This window comes from Anabrus simplex, chromosome X (assembly GCF_040414725.1).
Source record: "Anabrus simplex isolate iqAnaSimp1 chromosome X, ASM4041472v1, whole genome shotgun sequence".
Classification (NCBI taxonomy): domain Eukaryota; kingdom Metazoa; phylum Arthropoda; class Insecta; order Orthoptera; family Tettigoniidae; genus Anabrus; species Anabrus simplex.
In genome coordinates, this window is record NC_090279.1 from 146,690,833 (window position 1) to 146,715,331 (window position 24,499).

Below are 24,499 nucleotides of genomic sequence, written 5' to 3' on the forward strand. Positions count from 1 at the left end.
TTTTTTTTGCAAGTTGCTTTACGTCGCACCGACACAGATAGGTCTTACGGTGACGATGGGACAGGAAAGGGCTAGGAATGGGAAGGAAGCGGCCGTGGCCTTAATTAAGGTACAGCCCCAGCATTTGCCTAGTGTGAAAATGGGAAACCACGGAAAACCATCTTCAGGGCTGCCGACAGTGGGGTTCGAACCCACTATCTCCCGAATACTGAATATTGGCCGCACTTAAGCGACTGCAGCTATCCAGCTCGGCGGTTTATAGTTCAAGAAAGCAGTAAAAACTGAAAAACAGTCAACCCTGTACAATTTCTTTTCCGAGTAAGAGCCTAGACTTTTGTGTTTGGAAATGTGTTTAATGTCTAATGCAGTATGGAATTTACATAACGTACGGTCACCATCTACTGTTTTAATGTTCTTAGTATTTCTTTTATCTCTTGTGCAAGGTTTTATATAATATGTTCCTTTCTCTTATCAAGAATTTTTATAATACAGTATGTTCAATTACAGTATTTTACGTTATCTCTAAAAATACATGTCATGATAATCTAATACTGTATTTATATTGTGGCTTTCTTTTAGCAGCTCTTATATATCAGCCTATTTCGGTGTTGTTCACAAACAAGGAAATCTGTTGGCTGTGTGTTTCACATGTATGTCAAAGCACAGAATAAGTTTGCAGGCATTACCCCTTTTAAGAAGTTTCCTGCTTAAGAAGTTTTTCTTTTGTGGTCCCGTGAAAAACTTCTTAACACAGTTTCACTGTATTTCTGAAGTGTATCCAACAAGGCGCATTTACAGTATTCAAATAATGCACTTGGTTAACTCACTGGCAAACATCACGCAACGAAAGAAAAATGAAAAAGAAGTTATTCAAAGACGAGGAGATATCAATGCTGGCTCCCCTGTACAAGTGCTTTATTCATTGGATTACTGTACTGTATGAATTTTAAATGCCTTGTACTTGCAAAAAAATTACCCGATGTCCTTAAAACACCATGGCTTATCGAACAATCCTATGATGAGGGGAGGAATCAGGAAGTCTCTCGCTTCGGTCTGCATTGCAACACAGGACAGTGACGCTATCGTTGTACGATTTCCTGCCATGGTACTTCTCTTGTACTGGTAATGCCGCATCACAAATTATTCTAAGATCCATTAATGCATGCAATAAATCTCAGCCATAGTCGCCCAAGAGAGATCCGGTTTACTCTGTCTGCCATCTAGTGGGCCTTGAGTAAAACGGAACGTCGAAATTGACGAGCAGACAGCCAGATGGCGTCAAATCGAAATGTCTGCACACGGTAGCTGAGGCCATACGATTATTTTTTTATTTTTTATTTTTTTGCTATGGGCTTTACGTCGCACCGACACAGATAGGTCTTATGGCGACGATGAGATAGGAAAGGCCTAGGAGTTGGAAGGAAGCGGCCGTGGCCTTAATTAAGGTACAGCCCCAGCATTTGCCTGGTGTGAAAATGGGAAACCACGGAAAACCATTTTCAGGGCTGCCGATAGTGGGATTCGAACCTACTATCTCCCGGATGCAAGCTCACAGCCGCGCGCCTCTACGCGCACGGCCAACTCGCCCGGTTACGATTATATTATTATTATTATTATTATTATTATTATTATTATTATTATTATTATTATTATTATTAATGCATGCAATCACCTTGATTCACAGTTTATATCTTTCAAATGCCATGGTTAAAAACTATTGCTGAAATTCATCCGACGAGGTGCATTTACATTATTCAAATAAAGCACTTGGATAAATCACTGGCAAACATAACCTCATGCAACAAAAGAACAAAGAAACAAAAATTCAAAGACGAGGGCAAATTATGCTGGCTCACCTGTGCAAGTGCTTTATTTTTTGGATTACTGTACTGTTTGCATTTTTAGATGCCTGGTACATGCACGCAAATATTGTGGCTTATCAAACTTTCCTATGACGAGGGGAGGAAGTCTTTTGCTTCGATCTGCATTGCAACACAGTATACCGAGCTCGATAGCTGCAGTCGCTTAAGTGCGGCCAGTGTCCAGTATTCGGGAGATAGTAGGTTCGAACCCCACTGTCGGCAGCCCTGAAAATGGTTTTCCGTGGTATCCCATTTTCACACCAGGCAAATGCTGGGGCTGTACCTTAATTAAGGCCAAAGCCGCTTCCTTCCCACTCCTAGCCCTTCCCTGTCCCATCGTCGCCATAAGACCTATCTGTGTCGGTGCGACGTAAAACAACTAGCAACTAGCAACACAGTACAGTGACCCCATCTCCTTTAAAACTATAAGTCTGTTTGATCTCTACATTTAAAAAGAAAGATGCAGCTTCATCAGCATTAACAATATTGTTCGGTGTGTACGACTTGATTATAATTATGAGCCACGCTTTTCCGCCATATGCCAGCATCGCCAGTGTTCGCGGATTCTATTTTTCCATACACTGCCTGCTACGTGATATTGTGATGTTCCTTAAAACGCTGAATGCTAACGAATGGTATGTTCCGAGCTGTCAGCGGAGAGATGGCGTGGAATGACTTAGTAGACGAATAAGTTTGAGTGGCATTTATAAAAGTAGGAAAGATCACAATATGAAGATAAAGTTGGAATTCAAGAGGACAAACTGGGGCAAATATTCATTTATAGGAAGGGGAGTTAGGGATTGGAATAACTTACCAAGGGAGACATTCAATAAATTTCCAGTTTCTTTGAAATCATTTAGGAAAAGGCTAGGAAAACAACAGATAGGGAATCTGCCACCTGGGTGACTGCCCTAAATGCAGATCAGTATTGATTGATTGATTGATTACGATTTCACTGAAACTTAGCAACTATGAAACACACTGTATAAAAACCGAAGCAAGTGAAAGTGCGGAAAGTTACCCCTGCATGTTCCGGAAGACGCGTTCTATCATGACGCCAAGAATTTTGAATTTAAATTACTCTGTATAAACTTTTTTTAAAATGTAAAGGCAGTTTTGAATTAAAAGTCTGAAATTTTTCTGTTTAAACATGACATATGGGGGCAGTTTTCTTCCATCTGTGGTTACACAAATTATAACTGTACATATAACATCGAAATAGTGCTGCCAACTTTGATGCAAATAAAACCCACACCCCAATTTCATGCCTCAATTTTTTTAAAAAAATATGCGGGGATTATTTGCTTAATTATGGTATATTCCGTTATGGTAAACCACATCACATACAAGTGTTAAGGTATTAATTCCAGTTAAGAATTGTTGATAAATTTAATGCCTGTTTTACACCATCAGGTTTTTCTTTCAATTCAATACTTCACAAGAAGAGTTGTCAGAACTTGTCAAAGATTATTCAACATTGCTGAAAGTTGACAATATTTAAAAAGATTTGGCAAGGTTTGTTAGCATTTTGTTTTAACACATTCACTGCCAGCCATTCTGAGGTGATTTAAATGCCCTGTGCCAGACATTTGTAAGGGAGGTGAACTGGTTTGACATAGTTACAAATGCATATAGTTACATAGTTACAAGTGCATATAACAAAAAGTAGCACACCTAATGGCATGAACATTTCAAATTACCTTCAGTAATGTTTAAAATGAGCTGAAAGCAATTACTTTAAGCTTTTTTGTATGATACCGGTCATCATCCAGAGTCGTAAAATATTCTCATCTCATCCACAGTAACTGGCCTCCAATTATCATACATGCAGTATTTAGTAAATGGTTTTGCTACTGTGCTAAAAATTGTTCCGCATATCGGTTAGTTCCTGTTACGAGAAATGACAGATATGCCGGCATGAAAAACAACATGAAGTATGCCAAGCAAGATTCATCACTAGGTAATTTACTCATACCTACATTCTTCGAATAATTGAGCATATGTCCAGGTTAATCGGTGTCTTACCAGTCATCTGAATCAACACCAGATACATCATCTGAAAATCAATCGTTAAATATTGCTGGACCTACCTCATCAGTTTAGCACTCGCGACTTCATCAGCTGAATCGCTATGACTTTCCTCCATACAAGGCACTAAATCATATTCCGACTCACATTCAGCATACACTCTTTCTAACATATCCTGTATATCACTTTCTACCAAGTAATCTGCACTTTTGTACAATTTACAGGCCATTTTACAAGAGTGCAAAGACACGAACTGAAAACAAACACGCGGTTACTCAACAAGTTAAGATAGCACGTGTTCAGATGTCAACAGGAAATTACTTTACTATGAAATGTGTTTTGCATGTTTGTCGATTGATCCTTCATTTTGAATGTGTGAAAGTTAGACTGCATTTGGGTGACATCTGTGGGAGCTACAATCAACTATTTGAACATATGCACTTAAACATCGATCAGCGTGCTTGGCGCTGAGTGAGTTAACATAGAGAAAGGCAAACAGCAGTTGTGGTTCTTGGACTAACAGTGGGATACTGTCTTAAAAAGAAGAGAAATACGCAATAAACCATCATTTTACATGGAGAAAATATTAATGTGGTTATCTTCAACATAATTTTTACAATGTTTTTACTGCCATAACATCATTTGCAGAGGTTATTTTATATTGCATTTACTCACATTAATTGAATAAAACCGAGTGAGTTGGCTGTGTGTCTCGGGTCACGCGGCTGTGAGCTTGCATTCGGGAGATAGTGGGTTCGAACCCCACTGTCGGCAGCCCTGAAGATGGTTTTCCGTGGTTTCCCATTTTCACACCAGGCAAATGCTGGGGCTGTACCTTAATTAAGACCACGGACACTTCCTTTCCACTCCTAGCCCTTTGCTATCCCATCGTCGCCACAAGACCTATCTGTGTTGGTGCAACGTAAAGCCAGTTGCAAAAAAAAAATTAATTGAATAAAAATGATAGCAATGCAATGGAAATTCATATTTTATTACATGAAAACATATTAGGAATTTCATAATAATAATAATAATAATAATAATAATAATAATAATAATAATAATAATAATAATAATAATAATAATAATAATATGCAAAGATCATCATACTTAGCAATTAATACACATACGCCTACAATATCCCTCGGTCATGAAGACACCATTTTTGTTGTTTTGATTCGGCAATTCTAGCATGCCTAACGACACAGCGTGCACCGTTAATACTCAAATTCCAGTCTGTTAAAGACTTGGCAATTCTTTGATCCATTAGAACATGTTCCAGTTCACTTCGAAGACTTCTCAAGACTTGTCAAGTATTGCAAGTGATTTGACAAGTAAATTTGTAAAGTATTGACAATTCTTGTGAAGTCTTGCATTTAAAATTGAAATAATTGATAAAGAGATTCAACCTATTCAATACAAAAGAATAAGAAATGTAGTGAATTACATTCCCATTTAATAATAAGTAGAAATGGTACCGGTTTCGACCCTAGTCCAGGTCATCATCAGCCGATTAAAACATGAAAAAACAATGCATAGGAAAAGGAAATGAAAGAGCAAGTACAGTCCGGATCAGTACAAGAGGCGATATAAAAATGAACAGGGGTAGACACTGTAAAACTCAGAAGAAGTAAAATGCAAATTCACTCAAAAGAAAACGTGCGCAATTCTCTGAGCGGCAGCATGGCACACACAGCGCTAGGCAAAGTCCCACAATGTTTACGAATAGTGGAGAACGGTTAAATGAGCCAGTTTTTTAACACTGTCAGGCACAAAGTCACATCACAATCGAGCTCATACGAAGATCCATAATCGTGCAGGAGTTGAAGACGAGTAGATCCATTGAAGCAACTTGCCAGCTCCCGGTGATCAGCGCGACACATTCAACATTAGGCACTGTGGTTTCAAACGCTGAAGCAAAATGGAGAATAGCGTGAAGATCCAGTAATTTTCCTCTGTCGCGGGAAAGTAATTATATAGATAAATAAAATACAATTCAATATAATTGAATAAGTAAAGTCTTGCATTTGACAAAAATTTGATTGTGTATAACAGGCTTATGACACTAAACACAAGTTGAACTTAAAAGCTTGAAATTTTAATAATAATGTTTAATGCAGGAAGTGGCCAAAAGTAAGTACAAGGTACATACAAATGAATTATTCCGTACGTAATTCAGTCAAGGACATACTGTATTTCTTTTCTGACAATGAGAGATATGATATCTATCACATTGTTATTTTAACCCTAAACAAAATCTTTGCAGTGTCAGTAGAGATCTTGTTTAAGTGCTTGATGCTGTTGATTGCCAATATTCCAGTTATGGTTCTCTCTCTGATGTGTTCCGTGAATATTATCCCTCTGGGCTGCATGATTATTCCTAAATATTTACACTTATTGACTTATTGACACGTTAAAGTTTCTTTGCCTCAGGTTTTTTTTTTTCTTTTCTTTTTTCTTCTTTTTTTTCGCTAGGGGCTTTACGTCGCGCCGACAAAGATAGGTCTTATGGCGACGATGGGATAGGAAAGGCCTAGGAGTTGGAAGGAAGCGGCCGTGGCCTTAATTAAGGTACAGGCCCAGCATTTGCCTGGTGTGAAAATGGGAAACCACGGAAAACCATTTTCAGGGCTGCCGATAGTGGGATTTGAACGTACTATCTCCCGGATGCAAGCTCACAGCCGCGCGCCTCTACGCGCACGGCCAACTCGCCCGGTGCCTCAGGTTTTGCCTCCCTTTCTAAATATCATACCTACAGTCTTATATTTGTTGATAGTTAATTGATTCTCTTCAGACCACTTAGTTTGTCCAGGGATTCCTGTAATTGTCCTAGATTCGGTAATAACAAGACCATGTTGCCTGCATAGATTAAAATCTTGACTTGTTCTGAGGCAGTGGCTTGTATTACATCATGTGTTCCTATATTAAATAATAAAGGGCTGATAGGGTCTCCTTGAAGTACTCCTACAGTCTGCAATATGCTTGAAATTTTTGTCACCGAAAGCTAACGAAAAATAATTCATGCATAGTGGTTGAATTACTCTATACATGTCCCCCAGATGGTGTGATGGTCCCCATGTTTGTGCTAGCAACATCATCAGAATAAGGTAAGACTGAACTGTTGTTTATCACCTCTCACTCAAGAAAAATGAAGGAGAAAGACACCTAGAGGTCTTTTTCAGGACCCTCAAGTTTGTAAAATTGTGAAATCATAACATAGATAAATCATTTCATTCTCAGTTGTTATATCCAGACCCTGTCCGACAGCTTTAACCACCATTTGGATATCCACTTCTTTTCTTCCAGGATATCTTAGACCTCTAAACCTTGTTAATATCCAGGAGAACCAGTATTTCTTCATTAATAAATGGACTGTTTTGGACGTATTAAGTCTGAAACCATGCAGTTCCTCTTCTGATTGTGCCTCTAAGATGACTCACAGTCTGCTCTCCGAAATCATCTTGAAAATTTTTAGCCCATGAGGAAGGACTGTATTCCGGTGTAGTTATGTATATTATAACAGTGAATAATTTAATTACACTTGCTATCGATTACATAGCTCACCTACTTCGTTAAATCTACTAGAGTACCTTTTAATAGGTAATCAGTGGAAGAAAAAAACTGTGGATAATTTTTGATTTTCAATAATCTGTGAAAGTCTGTCCATTAAAATACTACAAATGATAGGGAATGCACAGTCTTTCTCACAGTTTCTGAATTGTATGTTTTTTCTTATTTACATGTCCTCGGGACAGTCCTTGCATTTAAAGCCATACAATAGATTACTTACTTTCCATTTTTTGTGTTTATTCTGTATTGTATGATATTCATTGTGTTTTATTATCATCATCTTCTTTTCTTTCAATATGCACGCAGCGTAATAAATAATAATATGTTTCTAGATGCGCATGTTTGAGACGCTGGTGCGTTGGGTGAACGATAATCAGATTCAAGCAGCTCGTGTTCCCAGTTCTGGAGACATGCAGTTTGTACTACGTGGCACCGAACTGTTGGCCAGCCTGCAGATAGCTGGGGTCACCAAGGAACTGACTGAGGAGTTTATTGTAAGTTTTAGTCCATCTGTTGACACAAACAGGTTTATCTCCTGATCACAGTTTATCAGAGGCTAGAATTATTTCTTTTTCTTTGTTTCTTTCTTTCTCTCCTTACACATTCTTTAATAAGCTTTGACATGTCATTAAAATGCTATTGTGTATCAGAATATGTTTGACAAACAAGGAAGAAAATTCTACATCACAATAAGAGAACATAAGAAAGATTGACAAGATAGAAAAGGTAGGTCATTATTTTCAAATCATCTAAAATTGAAACAGGCCACAGGTATAGTTTTGATCCGTCAGGCAGTCTTCTTCTTCTTCTTCTTCTTCTTCTTCTTCTTCTTCTTCTTCTTCTTCTTCTTCTTCTTCTTCTTCTTCTTCTTCTTCTTCTTCTTCTTCTTCTTCTTCTTCTTCTTCTTCTCCTTCTTCTTCTATATGCCTTGCCCAGTCTCCTGGACTTTGGCGATCAGTATGAACAGTGTTCTTCACTCAATCTTCAACAACACGGGAGAGTTGTGCGACGGTTTGTATTCCAGCCAAGTCTTGAATGTTCTTGAGACATGATGTTCTTTTTCTACTCCTTGCTGTCCTTCGATTTTGCCCTCTAAAATGAGGTTTAATACTGCATGCCTTATCAGGCAGTCAGCAGGTTGAATTCCTACACTTTTGCAATAAATGTAATATGCTGAATATCTTATAGGATTTTGAAATTATTATTATTAGCAATTAGAAAAGAAAATGTTTAAATGAAACGATTTCAGAAAGTTGTACACTAATGGATTCATTTCTTTAGATGCTATTTTGCTTTACATCGCACGGACACAGATAGGTCTTATGACGACAATGGAACGGGAAAGGCCTAGGAATGGGAAGGAAGCGGCTGTGGCCTTAATTAAGATATAGCCCCAACATTTGCCTGGTGTAAAAATGGGAAACCACGGAAAACCATCTTCAGGGCTGCCGACAGTGGGATTCGAACCCACTATCTCCCGGATGCGAGATTTATTTATTTAAAGCCAAGATGTGCTTATTTTTATGTTTAATTGATCTTTACTATAATTAATGGTTAGGACTTCATCTGTTATCTATACTATTATGAAAAATGAGATGGTGTCTGTTTGTTTGTTCTGGATAAGCTCGAACACTACTGGACTGTTTGAGGTGAAATTTGCCAAGGATACTCCTTGAAATCCCCAGTCACGCAAGAGATACTTTTGATTTTTTTATACATATCACCGTTTCGTACTAGTAGGGATTTTACAGGGGTTTGTCCCAAATTTGGGCAACTTTTGCTCTACATCAACTAAAGTAATGGGTAAACGGTTGGCCGTAGCGAAAAACGAAGTGCACTTGTGGCCTTGAAATTAAATTTCCTACAAGAAACATTGTATGCATTTTCTTCATAACTCTCTAACTAGTTTTTGAGAAAAATCAGCTTTCTTATGTTTTTGGCTGTGATCGCCTTCATTAATGAAGAGGCTACTCATTTTGTATGTAAATCATCTGTTAGTTAAGAGGGCAGCTTATGAATGAGTCCACCATTCTACGGAAAGTGGGTGTAGGCTACAGTTGTACTGGAGAGAATGCTAAGCGTGCTTATCCATATTTGAGAACTACTGTGGGCTGTAGTTTATTTGTTCAGTCATTTTCATTATCACTGCAACGGCCCAAGGACATGCAAAAACAAACACGGTCCAAACAACCAAATATAAGAACAAGAAACAAATGCTACTTACCTTGCGTGCAGTAAATTACATAAGTAAAATGTGGAAGGGACCCATAAATTACTAGGTAAAAGGCCAGGACTCAAAACAAAAATTTACACTTGAGAAATTACTCTGGGTGGTCAGTATACCGAATGATAAGACAAGACCTTCTTAAGTTGGAAACAAAACATTTAATAAATAAATAAATAAATTTAACATACAATAAATTAAAACTGGAAGAAGTTTCAAAATCTCATAGTGGTTACCAAAAATTAAAGAAAATAATAATTGATGAATAACAGAAAACAATTCTCAGATAAATCTAAAATACTGGCCAGTAACTATAGTTTCCTTTTGATAGTTAAATTTAAGTTAATTGGATTCAATAATTTAAAAAATGGTCTACTTAATGAAAGTTGAAATTTGTTTCAATCTAATTGACCTTCACGTTAAAATGTTAAAATAATAATCATGGTAACATGGTCACATTAATTATGCAACTCAAAATGCGACCTGAATGAAGTAGAAAGTAAATATCGGACCAATTAAGGCAATGTATCGGTGAAATCTGGTGAAAATTGTGAAAAAAATCCATTTTTAATTTTTTATGTTGTTTTAATGTTTATACCTTGTACTTTCTTTTTGAGCTTTGTTTTATTTAAATATCAGCCATCTAAAGCCCTTAGTGGCCATTTAAATGACCCGGTGCAAGTGGGCGTTGCCGCCCATCGACACTATTCTCATGAATATCTTTCGTTTGTCGAAGATTTTGAATTGAGCTTGCGGGTTGAATGTAAGAAATTTTGTTGCTGTGGGTCTTTATGTGGGCTATTCTGATGGACTATCGATATATCGAGTGAAATTGGTGCTTATTTCGAGGATGGAGCTTGTCCATGTGTTGAATGTAAACAAAGAGTTGTGATCTCACATTTTGTGTTTATCATTCGTGTTTTAGGCCTACTCTGCTTTTCTGTAATTTCTTAAATGTTACATTTGTAATAAGTGTGTTATAAATGATCCATAAACAATAACAGTATCTACTTAGTGCAAGCAGCTTAGTTTTTGAGGGTGGGATTTGTGAGGTTGTGTTGTTATCAGTGTATATAATGGGCAGAAGAATTGAGACTTGTCGTCGCCGGAAGAAACGACCTAGTAAAGTGTTGGATAAAGTGAAACAATGACATTTCTAACAGGAATAAGAATGTAAGTACTATTTTACAAGATCAAGCAGGGGAAGTTAAAATCCCTACACCAAATATTGTGCCCGGGGAATGCATAATATAATTTGGGCTAAGTATCCGAAGGAAGTGTTTATGTCAAATAAAGAACTGGAGAATGCTGCAACATCAGCAATTGCTGAATTCAGCATGGGTTGTGAAGTAAGTGAGAAACTAAAAGCTAGTGTTAGGAGTGTTAAAGTTAGCAGCTCAGGACAGAAAATTAGTGTAATGAGGGACAAGCGTAGAATTGACCACAGTGGAGTGTCTGGGCGACAAGGGTTCAAAACAGCCCGAAGGAAACTAAAACTCTCAAAACTGCTAGTGAGGCCAGCAAGAAGTCAGCAGAAGGTCCAATATATGGTGCTGGGAGTTCTAAGTCAACTAGATTCAGGTACTGGACTATTGTTCATCTCTAAAATTTCAATCTCTTTTTCCTCAGAATTTATTTTCCAGCACTTTTCAAGATTCAAAATGCTCCTCATGCCAAAGTTTTCAATCAATCTACTTGAAACTTTTAGGATAGTTTCAGATACAACATAATAACAAACTGATGTGCAAATTTTAAAATACATGCAATAGTTCAGTGGCAATCTAGTTTTTTCTCATCATGATCATCATAAAATATATGAAATAATATGTGAAATAATTTGTTCCTTTCAGTGTAATTAAAATTTGTCAAAACCCACACATCACTTCTTTTATATTGGTCTTTTAAAACCAAGATTAAATTTAAAGCCAGATCTGTTGAGCCGTTTGGCATGAGGAGCATTTTATAAATACATCGAAAATTGTTAAAAATATTGATAAATTTATGAATATCTCAAAAACTGTTATTGATAGAAACTTGAAACTTTGTATGTTGTATCATGCTGATACTGATATTAAATGATCAAAATTCTAAGGTGATAGGATGAAAACTGTAGATGTTAGGATTTTCACAGATGCATTGTCTTAAGTCTTGAATGATTAAATACAAAATCATAGTAATATATTCCCCGATACAATCACATAATGTTTAAGAAAATATGAGTTTACCACCAAAACAACAGAACAAATCACACAAGAAAGGATCAGACAGATGAGCAGTAAAGAAAAGAAAAATTAAGAATTAGGAGAATCAAATTTCAACTCTTTACTAACCTCACCCCATTAACAATATTATTACTTTCACATAACATGGTTCCAAAATATTAAACAATTTTTTGGTCGTTGAAGATTATCCAAATAAAATCAAGTGCAGAAAATCATTGCCGAAAAGTCTTTTTATGTAGGTACAAGTGAAGAATTTTTCCTTCTTTTCAAGGTGTCATGAATACTTGAATAGACTTATGTTTATGCTTATGTTTACACCCTCATTTTGTTGGCAACATACACTTTATGACATTGGTGAATCCACAAACAGTTTTATTTGAACCATTTCATTAGAACTACGTATTTTTAATGGAGGAAGTTTTAGTCTCTGACAAGACAGTTTTAGTATGATCATTAACAGTGTTCCATTAACATCTTTTTATTAATGTATCAATATTCACATTATATGTACCAAATTTTAGTAAGTAGCTTCTATTTGTAATATTATATGTACAGTAGAAGTCCGCTATAGCGAGTGGAGCATATAACGAGAACTCCGTTATAGCGACGACTTTTTTCTGTCCCTTCAAAATTCCTATATTAACCCTTTTGCTCTCAGGCTATTTTCACAGGTCAAGCCCAAAACACTCAGGCCATTTTTCATGATTATGCATGTTAAAATGTAAAAAATTGCCGTATAAAGAAATCCCCAGTTACAAAATTGAAAAAAATTACAGTAGTACACTATTTAATATCGTTTTAGGAAAAAAATATCCCAAAATTGTTCATGGCATATTTTACTTCAAAATAAATTTTGAAATTTGAAAATATATTACAAAAAATAAAAATCTGTTTTTAAATACTAAAAAAGTAATATGTTCTTTAGTGATATTGTTCTTCAGTCATTCTGAAAATAAGAGCATTTAATTCTGTATAACATGGTATAATTTTGTTTTTTGTATTCTTATTTAGTCATGAGTTATAGCACCTGACGTAAAGAACTGTACACGTACCTTCCGGAGTCAGCATTTGTGTTTTGGAAAACATTCTCCTATCATCAGTACCTGTAAAATCCGAATCACTTCTTCTTTATCTACAGCTTTTCCCACACCTGTGGGGTCGCGGGTGCGAACTGTGTCGCACATGTGGATTTGGCTGGTGGTTTATGGCCGGATGCCCTTGCTGACGCCAACCCTATATGGGGGGAAGTAATCACTATCGCGTGTTACCGTGGTAGTTTGTAGTGTAGTGTGTTGTCTGAATATGAAGAAGAAAGTTTTGGGACAAACACAAACACACAGGCCCTGGGTCAGAAGAATTAATCAATGGCGATTAAAATTCCCGACCTGGCCGCGAATCAAACCCGGGCCCTCTGAACCGAATACCTCAACGCTGATCATTCAGCCAATGAGTCGGACTGAAATACGAATCAATATCGGCTATAACGTCACCGTCATCGTCTAAAGCATCTAAATAATCCAAAACATCGGAATTATTTAGTCTAGAACTTGGCCCAGCCATGTAAAAAAATTAGGCCTACTCGTGGCACGAAAATCTAATAACACGAAATGTTAAACTAAAATTCACTTGAGAACACTGATAAATGTAGAATATAAACAAAATATAATTAACAATAATCTATTATTAAAATGGAAACAATAAAACGAAGGAAAACACGTATTTTGAAGCTTAAATGAGACTGTACTGGCAAGCAGCACGCTTCAACTCGTCATGCGGTGAACATACGCGGTTTGATAACTTCATTTGTTCCAAACAGGTGAGCTTAGTGTCTGTATCTCTCGAGAAAAGTGTAAACTAAATCCAAAAGCTACTATTAATGTCTTTTCCTGACATCTGGGTGTCCATTAAGGTACTTATACAGCCGTCCGAACACAAAGCCGATAGATCGGCACGCTGAGTGTTTTAAGCAATACCACCCGAGCCGATAGATCGGCTCGCTGAGCGTATAAGGGTTAAACTGTGTATTGTCCTTCAGTTACAGCAAGAATCCTATCACTGGTGCATCCGTTATTGCGAGCGATTAAGCGCGCGCGATTTTTTCCGTTACCGATATTTATGCACCCCAGCGATGATATTGCATGCGATCGATTACCATCGGCATCGTTTCCTCGCTATGTGCACTAGCGATTTCTCTCGTCGACATTCGAAGGCGATGTCGGAGTCGATTAGTAATACCCGTTGACAGCTGTTCCGTAAAGAAAATTCTAAATGAAAGAGTACATATTTTCGAAATAAATGCGTAAATAACGTGTCCGATAACGGTTGTTAACTCGTTCAGAATTAAGGCTGACTAAACGACCGCTTAATTTTGAGGCTAAATACTGCAGTTAAGTAAGAATGGGATACACCTCGAGATATGGCAGAGTGCTTAATTGATTTCAGAGGTTAGTTTATATTTTGTCGCGTCTGGTTAAATTACGGAAAGGCTGTTATGAAAATTTATAGCGAGAAAGTTATAATTTCTCTACTGGCGCTTGAAGTGTGTTTTCATCATACATATAGTACGGTTAAGTTAGGATACGTGATGCTCTTTGAATAAGAAAATTGAAACGTTTGCAACAAAATGCGATCGATCATCTTCGGTAGGTACGGTATAGTTTTCTTACTTTGTACATTTGCAAGCTCTCTCGTTGACATTCAAAGGCGATGTTGGAGTTGAATAGTAATACCCATCGACTGCTGTTCTCTAAAGAAAATCCGAAATGAAAGAGGATAACACGTTTCCGTAATAAACACGTAAATATCGTGGCCGATAATAGTTGTTAACTCGTTAAAAATAAAGACTGAAGTACCGTAAACGATATCTTAATTTTAATGTTATATACGGAAATTAAGTAAGAATGTGATACACCTCAAGATATTGCAGAGTACATCACTGATTTCAGAGGATATTTCATATCTTTTCGCATCTATTCACGTGTAAATTTTTCGCGATGAGGTTATTTCTCTACATGCGTTTCAAATGTTTTCATGATAGGGTACATATAGGGCCTACGGTTAGGTTAGGTGACGCTGTTTGAAGAAGAAAGCTGAGGTGTTTGCCACATAAATCTCTGGAGTGATACCGTATTTTTCCGAATCCAAGACTTTTTTTTCTCAGAATCTCATGCGAAAACTCAAGGGTTGTTGCATTCTCGGTCTAACAGTAAGTTAATGGACACCACTGGCAACTACCGCGGTAACCACGCTGCTTCTTTTCACACGCGCACAGAACTCGTTGACAATAAACGACCGCCTCATTACTACACATCGCTAGCTGCGACAACCGGTTGTGCAGTGCCTGTGTGTTTCTCAAATCTGCAGAATGGCATCAAAACATGCGACCCTTCGAATTCTTAGAAAAGCCATGGCTACTCAGTGGCAGAGTCATAACGAGTCTATTGTACTTGACGCTTAGTAAAATTAAGGTTTATAGACAGCAGGAATATTTTCGTGATGGTTAGTCGTATTGTAAAGATACGTGGAAAAGGTATTGCCAGCAAATTTTCAACGGGTTCTAGTCGATATTATGATGCCAATTTTAAGTTAATGTTTATTAAACCCTCGGAAATGTAGAATAATTGTGCAGCCGCAAGAAAACACTGCATAGGCCTAACTAAAGCCAATATTTGGCGTTAGCGTAAAGACAAAGAGCTAAAAAATGCGTACTCTACAAAAAATGCATTCAGTGGTCCGCAACAAGGACGCTCTAAAGAAGTCTAAGATGAAATTGTGAGGTATGTGCACGAAAAACACAAGGGCGGAATGGCCATACCGTGGCGCAATAAACTTGTTCGTTGACTTTCAACGTTCTCGATTAGGCCTACACATTGCTAGCCGCTGAATTTGGCCAAACCCGACAAGCGAGACGTGTGTGTAGCGGCAGCCGGTTGTATCTGATGCTGCGTGCAAGTAAGTTTTATACACAGCAAGAATAATTTCCTGATGGATCGTTGTATTGTAGAGACACATGGAATAGGTATTACAGAAAATTTTCAACGAGTTCTCTTCGGTATTATGATGCCATTGTTAAGTTAATGGTCCTTAAACCCACGGAAATAAAGAATAATTGTGCAGCCGCAAAAAAAAAAACAGAGTTCAGTTCTCCATCTACAATATACCGCATATTATTTGGTACATTGTCTGTTTGTGTCCACTTCCAGACTTGTAGATTATATACACATCCTCCTGTGTCCCCCTCTTCATTTTCTTCAATAACGTTATCTAATTCTTCAGAACTACGAATGCTAATGTCACTCGAAGGTAATTCAGTATCTCTTTCATCGGAAAAATCGTCACCGACATCGCTTTCCTCCAAAAAAAACGTAATATTCGAGCTTTATCTGACTTGGCCATGACGTTGACCTTACCTTCACTAAAGCTTTACGTGGCAATTTACTTGATCGTATTTAAAATAATAATATAATGTCTGTCACAATCACTACTGATCTGCATTTAGGGCAGTCCCCCAGGTGGCAGATTCCCTATCTGTTGTTTTCCTAGCCTTTTCTTAAATGATTGCAAAGAAATTGGAAATTTATTGAATATCTCCCTTGGTAAGTTATTCCAATCCCTAACTCCCCTTATTATAAACGAATATTTACCCCAATTCGTCCTCTTGAATTCCAAGTTTATCTTCATATTGTGATCTTTCCTACATTTAAAGACACCACTCAGACTTATTCGTTTATTGATGTCCTCGCACGCCATCTCTCCACTGACAGCTCAGAACATACCACTTAGTCAAGCAGCTCGTCTCCTTTCTCCCAAGTCTTCCCATCCCAAACTTTCCAACATTTTTGTAACGCTACTCTTTTGTCGAAAGTATCGCCCAGAACAAATTGAGCTGCTTTTCTTTGGATTTTTTCCAGTTTCTGAATCAAGTAATCCTAGTGAGGGTCCCATACACTGGAACCAAACTCTAGTCTCACCAGAGACAAATATGCTCTCTCATTTACATCCTTACTACAACCCCTAAATACCCTCATAACCATGTGCAGAGATCTGTACCCTTTATTTACAATCATATTTATGTGATTACCCCAATGGAGATCTTTCCTTATATTAATACCTAGGTATTTACAATGATCCCCAAAGGGAACTTTCACCCCATTAATGCAGTAATTAAATCTGAGAGGACTTTTCCTATTTGTGAAACTCACAACCCGACTTTTATCCCCGTTTATCATCATACCATTGCCTACTGTCCATCTCACAACATTATCAAGGTCATTTTGCAGTTGCTCGCAATCTTGTAACTTGTTTATTACTCTGTACACAATAACATCATCTGCGAAAAAGCCTTATCTCTGATTCCACTTCTTTACACATATCATTGATATATATATAAGAAAACATAAAGGTCCAGTAATACCGCCTTGAGGAATTCCCCTCTTAATTATTACAGGGACAGATAAAGCTTCACCTACTCTAATTCTCTGAGTTCTGTTTTCTAAAAACAGAGCCACCTATTTAGTCACTCTTTTGTCAAGTCCAGTTGCACTCATTTTTGCCAGTAGTCTCCCATGATGCACCCTATCAAATGCTTTAGACAGGTCAATCGCGATACAGCCCAATTGACCTCCTGAATCCAGGATATTTGCTATATCTTGCTATAATCCTACAAGTTGAGCTTCATTGGAATAACCTTTCCTAAACCCAAACTGCCTTCTATCAAACCAGTTATTAATTTTGCAAACATGTCTTAATCAGAAAGAATGCCTTCCCAACGCTTACATATAATGCATGTCAAACTGACTGGCCTGTAATTTTCAGCTTTATGTCTATCACCCTTTCATTCATACACAGGGGCTACTATAGCAACTCTCCATTCATTTGGTAAAGTTCCTTCATGCAAACAATAACCAAACAAGTACTTCAGATATGGTACTATATCCCAACCCATTGTCTTTAGTATATCCCCCGAAACCTTATCAATTCCAGCTGCTTTTCTAGTTTTTAACTTTTGTATCTTACTGTAAATGTCATTGCTGTCATAGGTAAATTTTAATACTTCTTTAGTATTAGTCACCTCCTCTATCTGGACATTATCCTTGTAACCAACAATCTTTACATACTGCTGACTGAATACTTCTGCCTTTTGAAGATCCTCACATACACAATCCCCTTGTTCATTAATGATTCCTGGAATGTCCTTCTTGGAACCTGTTTCTGCCTTGAAGTACCTATACATACTCTTCCATTTTTCACTAAAATTTGTATGGCCGCCAATTATACTTGCCATCATGTTATCCTTAGCGACTTTTTTGCTAAATTCAATTTCCTAGTAAGTTCCTTCAATTTCTCCTTACTTCCACAGCTATTTCTAACTCTATTTCTTTCCAACCTACACCTCCTTCTTAGTCTCTTTACTTCCCTGTTATAATATAGTGGATCTTTACCATTCCTTACCACCTTTAAAGGTACGAACCTATTTTCACATTCTTCAACAATTGCTTTAAACCCATTCCAGAGTCTGTTTACATTTTTATTTATAGTTTTCCACCAATCATAGTTACTTTTTTTAAACTGCCTCATGTCTGTTTTATCAGCCATATGGTACTGCCTAATAGTCCTATTTTAATATATTCCTTTCTTTCACATTTATTTTTAACTACCACAAAAACAGCTTCGTGATCACTAATACCATCTATTACTTCGGTTTCTCTATAGAGCTCATCTGGTTTTACCAGTACCACATCCACAATATTCTTCCCTCTAGTTGGTTCCATCACTTTCTGAATCAGGTGCCCTTCCCGTATTAACTTATTTGCCATTTGTTGGTCATGCTTCCTGTCGTTCGCATTACCTTCCCAATTGACATTTGGTAAATTTCTGGATAGGTTGCTTAATAAGGATAAAAATTTAAATGAAGCGAATGAACAAAGAAATCCCTTGTTTGAACGTGTATTGAGATACATGGAATTATTAGGAGGCAATCAAATATGCCCAATAAAGGTAGGAAGCAATCACAAAGCAGCTACATCACAAATAGAAGCCACCACCCTGCACATAACAACAAATGACAACACACCTTCACCTCCCCTTCCCCCTCCAAACCAACCTAGCACAACGTCCTCAGCACACCGCTACTACACAAGGTCGAGGACGGCAGAGACAGATACAAACTCGCAAACATCGGAACAAGAACAAATTGGACAGGGGTAAGTTTAAAAGTTTTTACAGTACTAACAATTCCTTTAGACAACACTTCCCCAGGTATTCTCATTTAACAAACGCATCCTTTCTGCCAGTTACAGGTCATACACCAAACATCCCAACTTAACGATTTCCGAATATAATTTGTATAACCGAACAATTGGATAGGGGTAAGTTAATTTTTTTTTTTTACAGTTTCAATTTATTTAAAATGCAAGCAACACATCCCCAGGTAATTTTAATTAACAGACGCATTTTTTCTGCCGGTTACAGGTCGTACTCCAAACTATCCAACTTAACGAAACCTGAATAATTCGACCAACAATAAACATAATCTTCTCCACCGCACAGTAACGAGATACAAACAAGAAAGGTCTAGCAAAAGAAGGAACATTATACAACCAAGACAAGTTTGCAAGAGCATCATGCTAAAAACCGTCGAATTTAATAAATAACCAGTGCAGTGACATAGAATGAAACCAAAGACTTTTTAATTCAAAAAATGTTTTTTTAATTTGTGTAAGTTTTTAATCTTTAACTAACAACTGCCCTCCTCCCCTCCCCCCCCCCCAACCTGATTGTTCCTTACTAACATCATTTTTAATCTTAATTATGGAATTGTTTTATGCTATTTTTTACCTAAGCATTATGTGAAACAGCTGATGATGATTGCTAAGCAATCGAAACATGCACTGTAAGTTTTAATGACAAAAATTTAGCCGAAGGCTAAATAATAAAAAAGGAAAGTGTCGATCAGGTGGAACCTTTTTCATTAGTTAACTTGACCGGTGAAAGATGCAGATGCCTGTCCACTTCCTGGATTTTAATTTTTCTTCATTATTATAGTAGGCAATTTCTCAAATTTTTCAGTATCCATAACTGGGCTACCGCAAGGCAAATAAGCATCACGCTAGTCAACTTCACATGATTATGTTCCTAATCTGTAGGTAGACTATTACGTGACAGATATTCACTACCCTTCACTTTATCGCCCAACACCGAATTAATTTTTACATTGATGCTTTCACGGCCCGGACTTGTAGACATGATATCGGGGACGTCCCTGATTCGTGTGATGTCTTCTCTGATACTTCCCAAGCACGCACGGTGTGATAGAACATGTCATTTGGGGCTCAATGTTGTCGTCAGCTCCCGCTTGGAGCGCTGTGCCATCATACAGCGAGCCACCTGGCAACGAACGAGCGTACCACTACAATTCTCCAACGGTAACATATGCTTAAATTCGTAACCTCATTAGTGTAGAAGACTTCCTAGCGAACAGTTGAGATTTTCTTCTGAAGACGCGGAGCAAATTTCTTTGTGAAATGGAAAGAATTTCGCCTTGTTTTCTTGACATGGCAAAAGCCTAAAGCCCATATCATGTCTACAGAATTAATTCCTAACTTCTGAATGGGATGCAAAATTCCAGCACAAACAAGGCTTACTGGGTTATTCAGCAATGTCACTGAAAACCAGCAAGCAAAATTGAAGTTTCCTGGGGCTTACGGCTTGCTCCCCAAAAGTGTAATTTATCCCAGTAAAGTTCAGGAATTCAAGGACATTTCTTGTTTTCATGCATCTCTCTCCGACCTGTCTCATGTGGCGAGGGCTCTTATCTGGGTTGGACATCATGTTCCTTTCACAAGGGATGAGAACGTACATTTTCAAGGTTAGGAAAAATGTGATAGTACTATGTGGTAATAGTGAAAATTTGTAATGCCATAAGTGAGGTATTTTTATATAGATTTAAGACGACATGAATCGGGACTTCGAATTTACGACGTGCTAAGTGAGAAAACATCTCGATGAGGAACATGCTAATGAAGTTTTACTGTTTTACCTCCCAGAAGTTTTCAAGTGATCTCTAACAATCAAGGTTTATTCAAACTCATTTCATTGTAATGACTAAAAATGGTACATCTTTGTGTTCCACTCATTGACATTTACAAAACTCAAAGATTTACAAAACCTGGTCGATGCAGCTGCAGGTAAAAGTTGGTCTATACTGCAAAAGGGATATGTACCTATCTTGAAAAAGATTTCAGATATTGTGGCTCTGGGAAACTGTTATGTTGTAGGTGACTGTTAGTGAACAACATTTTTTAACTTTTTCAGATTGCTGTACAGAAAGTTGTAGCAGAGTCGCAGAACAACGCCGACATCCCTCCAGAGGAACGAGAAGATTGCATTAATTCCGCGACCAAGTTCATTTGCGAGCACCTGGTTCTTGTCCTCGGCTACCTGTACGCTAACCACAAGGACTACGTGGGGGCTATCGAGTGCCTTCAGAGGAGACAAGTGAGTGTTATTTACCTTTCTGAAGCCTGCAGGATCCGGGAGATAGCGGGTTCGAATCCCACTGTCGGCAGCCCTGAAGATGATTTTCTGTGGTTTCCCATTTTCACACCAGGCAAATGCTGGGGCTGTACCTTAATTAAGGCTATGGCAGCTTCCTTCCAACTCCTAGGCCTTTCCTATCCCATCGTCACCATTAAGACCTATCTGTGTTGGTGCGACGTGAAGCCACTAGCAAAAAAAAAAAAAAGAAGCCTGAAGGGGACTGACTACCTTTTGTTACAACACTACTAAGATACTGGACATGGTTACCTTAAGATAAACCATAAATTTGTCCATTAGTTTGAAGTGACTGTAAAATCGTGCCTGTCTTTTGTTGATTGTGCCTGTAATTTTCTCTATTTTGTGATAGACTTCCTTGTTGGATCCTGTTTTAAATGTTGAAAACATATCTTAGTAGACAAAGTAGGGGTCTCTGTACTATGAAAAACGTAGAATTAAGGTTTCAAATTGTGTATCTTGGATGGCTCTTAAAAAAAAAAAAAAAAAAAAAAAAACCAATTCATTCATTCATTATCGTTATAGACTGTTGTGCCTTTCAGCGTTCAGTCTGCAAGCCTCTGTGAATTTACTAAACGTCGCCACAATCCTCGTTTCGCAACTAGTGTTGTGGCCTTATTTAGTTCTATACCTCTTATCTTCAAATCGTTAGAAACCGAGTCTAACCATCGTCGTCTTGGTCTCCCTCTACTGCTCTTACCCTCCATAGCAGAGCCCATTATTCTCCTAGGTAACCTATCCTCCTCCATTCGCCTCACATGACCCCACCACCGAAGCTGGTTTATGCGTACAGCTTCATCCATCGAGTTCATTCGTAAATTAGCCTTTATCTCCTCATTCCGAGTACCCTCCAGCCATTGTTCCCACCTGTTTGTACCAGCAATCATTCTCGCTACTTTCATGTCTGTTACTTCTAACTTATGAATAAGATATCCTGAGTCCACCCAGCTTTCGCTCCCGTAAAGCAAAGTTGGTCAGAAAACAGACCGATGTAAAGATAGTTTCGTCTGGGAGCTGACTTCCTTCTTACAGAATACTGTTGATCGCAACTGCGAGCTCACTGCATTAGCTTTACAACATCTTGATTCAATCTCACTTACTATATCACCATCCTGGGAGAACACACAACCTAAATACTTGAAATTATCGACCTGTTCTAGCTTTGTATAAAATTTTGTAAAAAATCACTTCCAGCCTAAAAGCAGAAAAACAGCCTAAAATTGCTTGTTTCTTCACTCATTTTCTTTTTGATTCAAATCCTAGCCAAAGTAACTTATTTACATATTTTTTTCTGTAATGTGTTCCTTGGTTCAGTACCCTTAGGCGTTTTTTTTTTTAATGTCCACACCGAATGTAGCAAGTGGAAGACAGTAGTTATAAGTACTCGTATGACAAAGTCTTATAATCAGTCCTTATTATAGATTTTTATGAATGTTCTGTTTTTAAATGTGGTACCAAGTAGTGAGTTAAAAGTTCATTTCCTAGTTTTTTTTTTTTTTTTGACATTTGGTCCCACAACAGTATCCTCTTATTTATATTTTAGACCTTCGTTAAAAGCTATGAATTAGAACAATCAGGATCCAGATTTTTCATTCTTTCAGGTATGAGATTTTTTGGCTGATGATGCCCTCATTATGGGCAAAACGTGTCCCTTTATCTAATAAGTTAAGATCTATTTCTTAAATTTAAATAAAAAACTCTCATGTATTGAATAGGTGGAATTTATAATCTAGTATTATTCTTTGACATTAAGTACATTTCAATACGGACCATAACATGAGATTTGTAACGTGTAATGATTCTCCTTTCTCGAACATTTCAATTAATTCAAGCTATTATTTCAAAATTAAAAGCACTTTCTTTTGCATCGTAGCCAGGACTGCTATCACAGAACACCAACAAGGAACTGCTACACAGTACAATGTTTTAAATTTTTTAAAAATTTAAAATGATATTTGTTCGTGGCGTCGACCTCTAGAGATCGTTTGCCACTACTTGCACCATATGATATGAACCTGCGTGTAATTGGAATTGCGGAAGTGTAGAGTGTTGAATGTGAGGAGCGGAACATTAAGGACGACACAAACACCCAGTCCCCAGGCCAGGGATATTAATCATTTACAATTTAAAAAACCCTGACCCGGCCGGGAAACGAACCCGGGGCCACCGGTTGACAGGCGGACGCATTGCCCCCTACAGTGGGACCAGACCAGTACAATGTTTAGTGTTTAATTCTTAAACAAAGAATGCCGCTAGCACGCTTACAATGAAGAGTGCGCTCTAATTTCAAGTGCGCATTTCACGTGTATTCAAAATGCCATGACGAAGATAAAGGAGATAGTGGGTTCAAACCCCACTGTCGGCAGCCCTGAAGATGGTTTTCCGTGGTTTCCCATTTTCACACCAGGCAAATGCTGTGGCTGTACCTTAATTAAGGCCACGGCTGCTTCCTTCCCATTCCTAGGTCTTTCCTGTCCCATCGTCGCCATAAGACCTACCTGTGTTGGTGCGACGTAAAGCAACTAACAAAAAAAAAAAATCCAAAAAAATAAAAAATACAATTAACCCTGGGGATACACAGATGACCCACAAACCGGATAATCCACACCCGGATAATCACGAGTTTGCTGTACATAATAAGCATAATCATTATTATCAGTCAATTCTTCTAAGACATCCACTATTTCATTTTCAGTTCGAAGTACTGGCACATTTATGAATAAATACAGGTAAATAGCATGTGAACTCATGGAGAACTGTTGTTTGAACATCTGTCTAGATGTGCAAGAGATCACCTTGCCGTGCAATTTCGGCATATACTGAGCAAGTCAGCCGTGCGGTTAGAATCGCGTAGCTGCGAGTTTGCATTCAGGAGAAGGTGGGTTTGAATCCCACCGTCAGCAGCCCTGAAGATGGTTTTCCGTGGTTTCTCATTTTCATATCAGGCTGTACCTTATGTAAGGTCATGGACGGTACCTTCCTAATCCTAGCCCTTTCCCATTTGTGCGTCGCCATTAAGCCACTAGCAAAAAAAAATTGAT

At 37.8% G+C, this 24,499-nt stretch overlaps 1 protein-coding gene across 1 annotated transcript in view; it reads left to right on the forward strand.

Annotated features, from left to right (window-relative positions):
- LOC136886716 (Fanconi anemia group J protein homolog) overlaps positions 1-24,499 on the forward strand; it is a 139,030-nt gene that overhangs the window by 67,209 nt on the left and 47,322 nt on the right. Inside the window, exons 9-10 of the mRNA XM_068230927.1 lie at positions 7,793-7,954; positions 21,219-21,401. Coding sequence (XP_068087028.1) covers positions 7,793-7,954; positions 21,219-21,401 — 345 coding nt within the window. The remainder of the gene's footprint in view (positions 1-7,792; positions 7,955-21,218; positions 21,402-24,499) is intronic.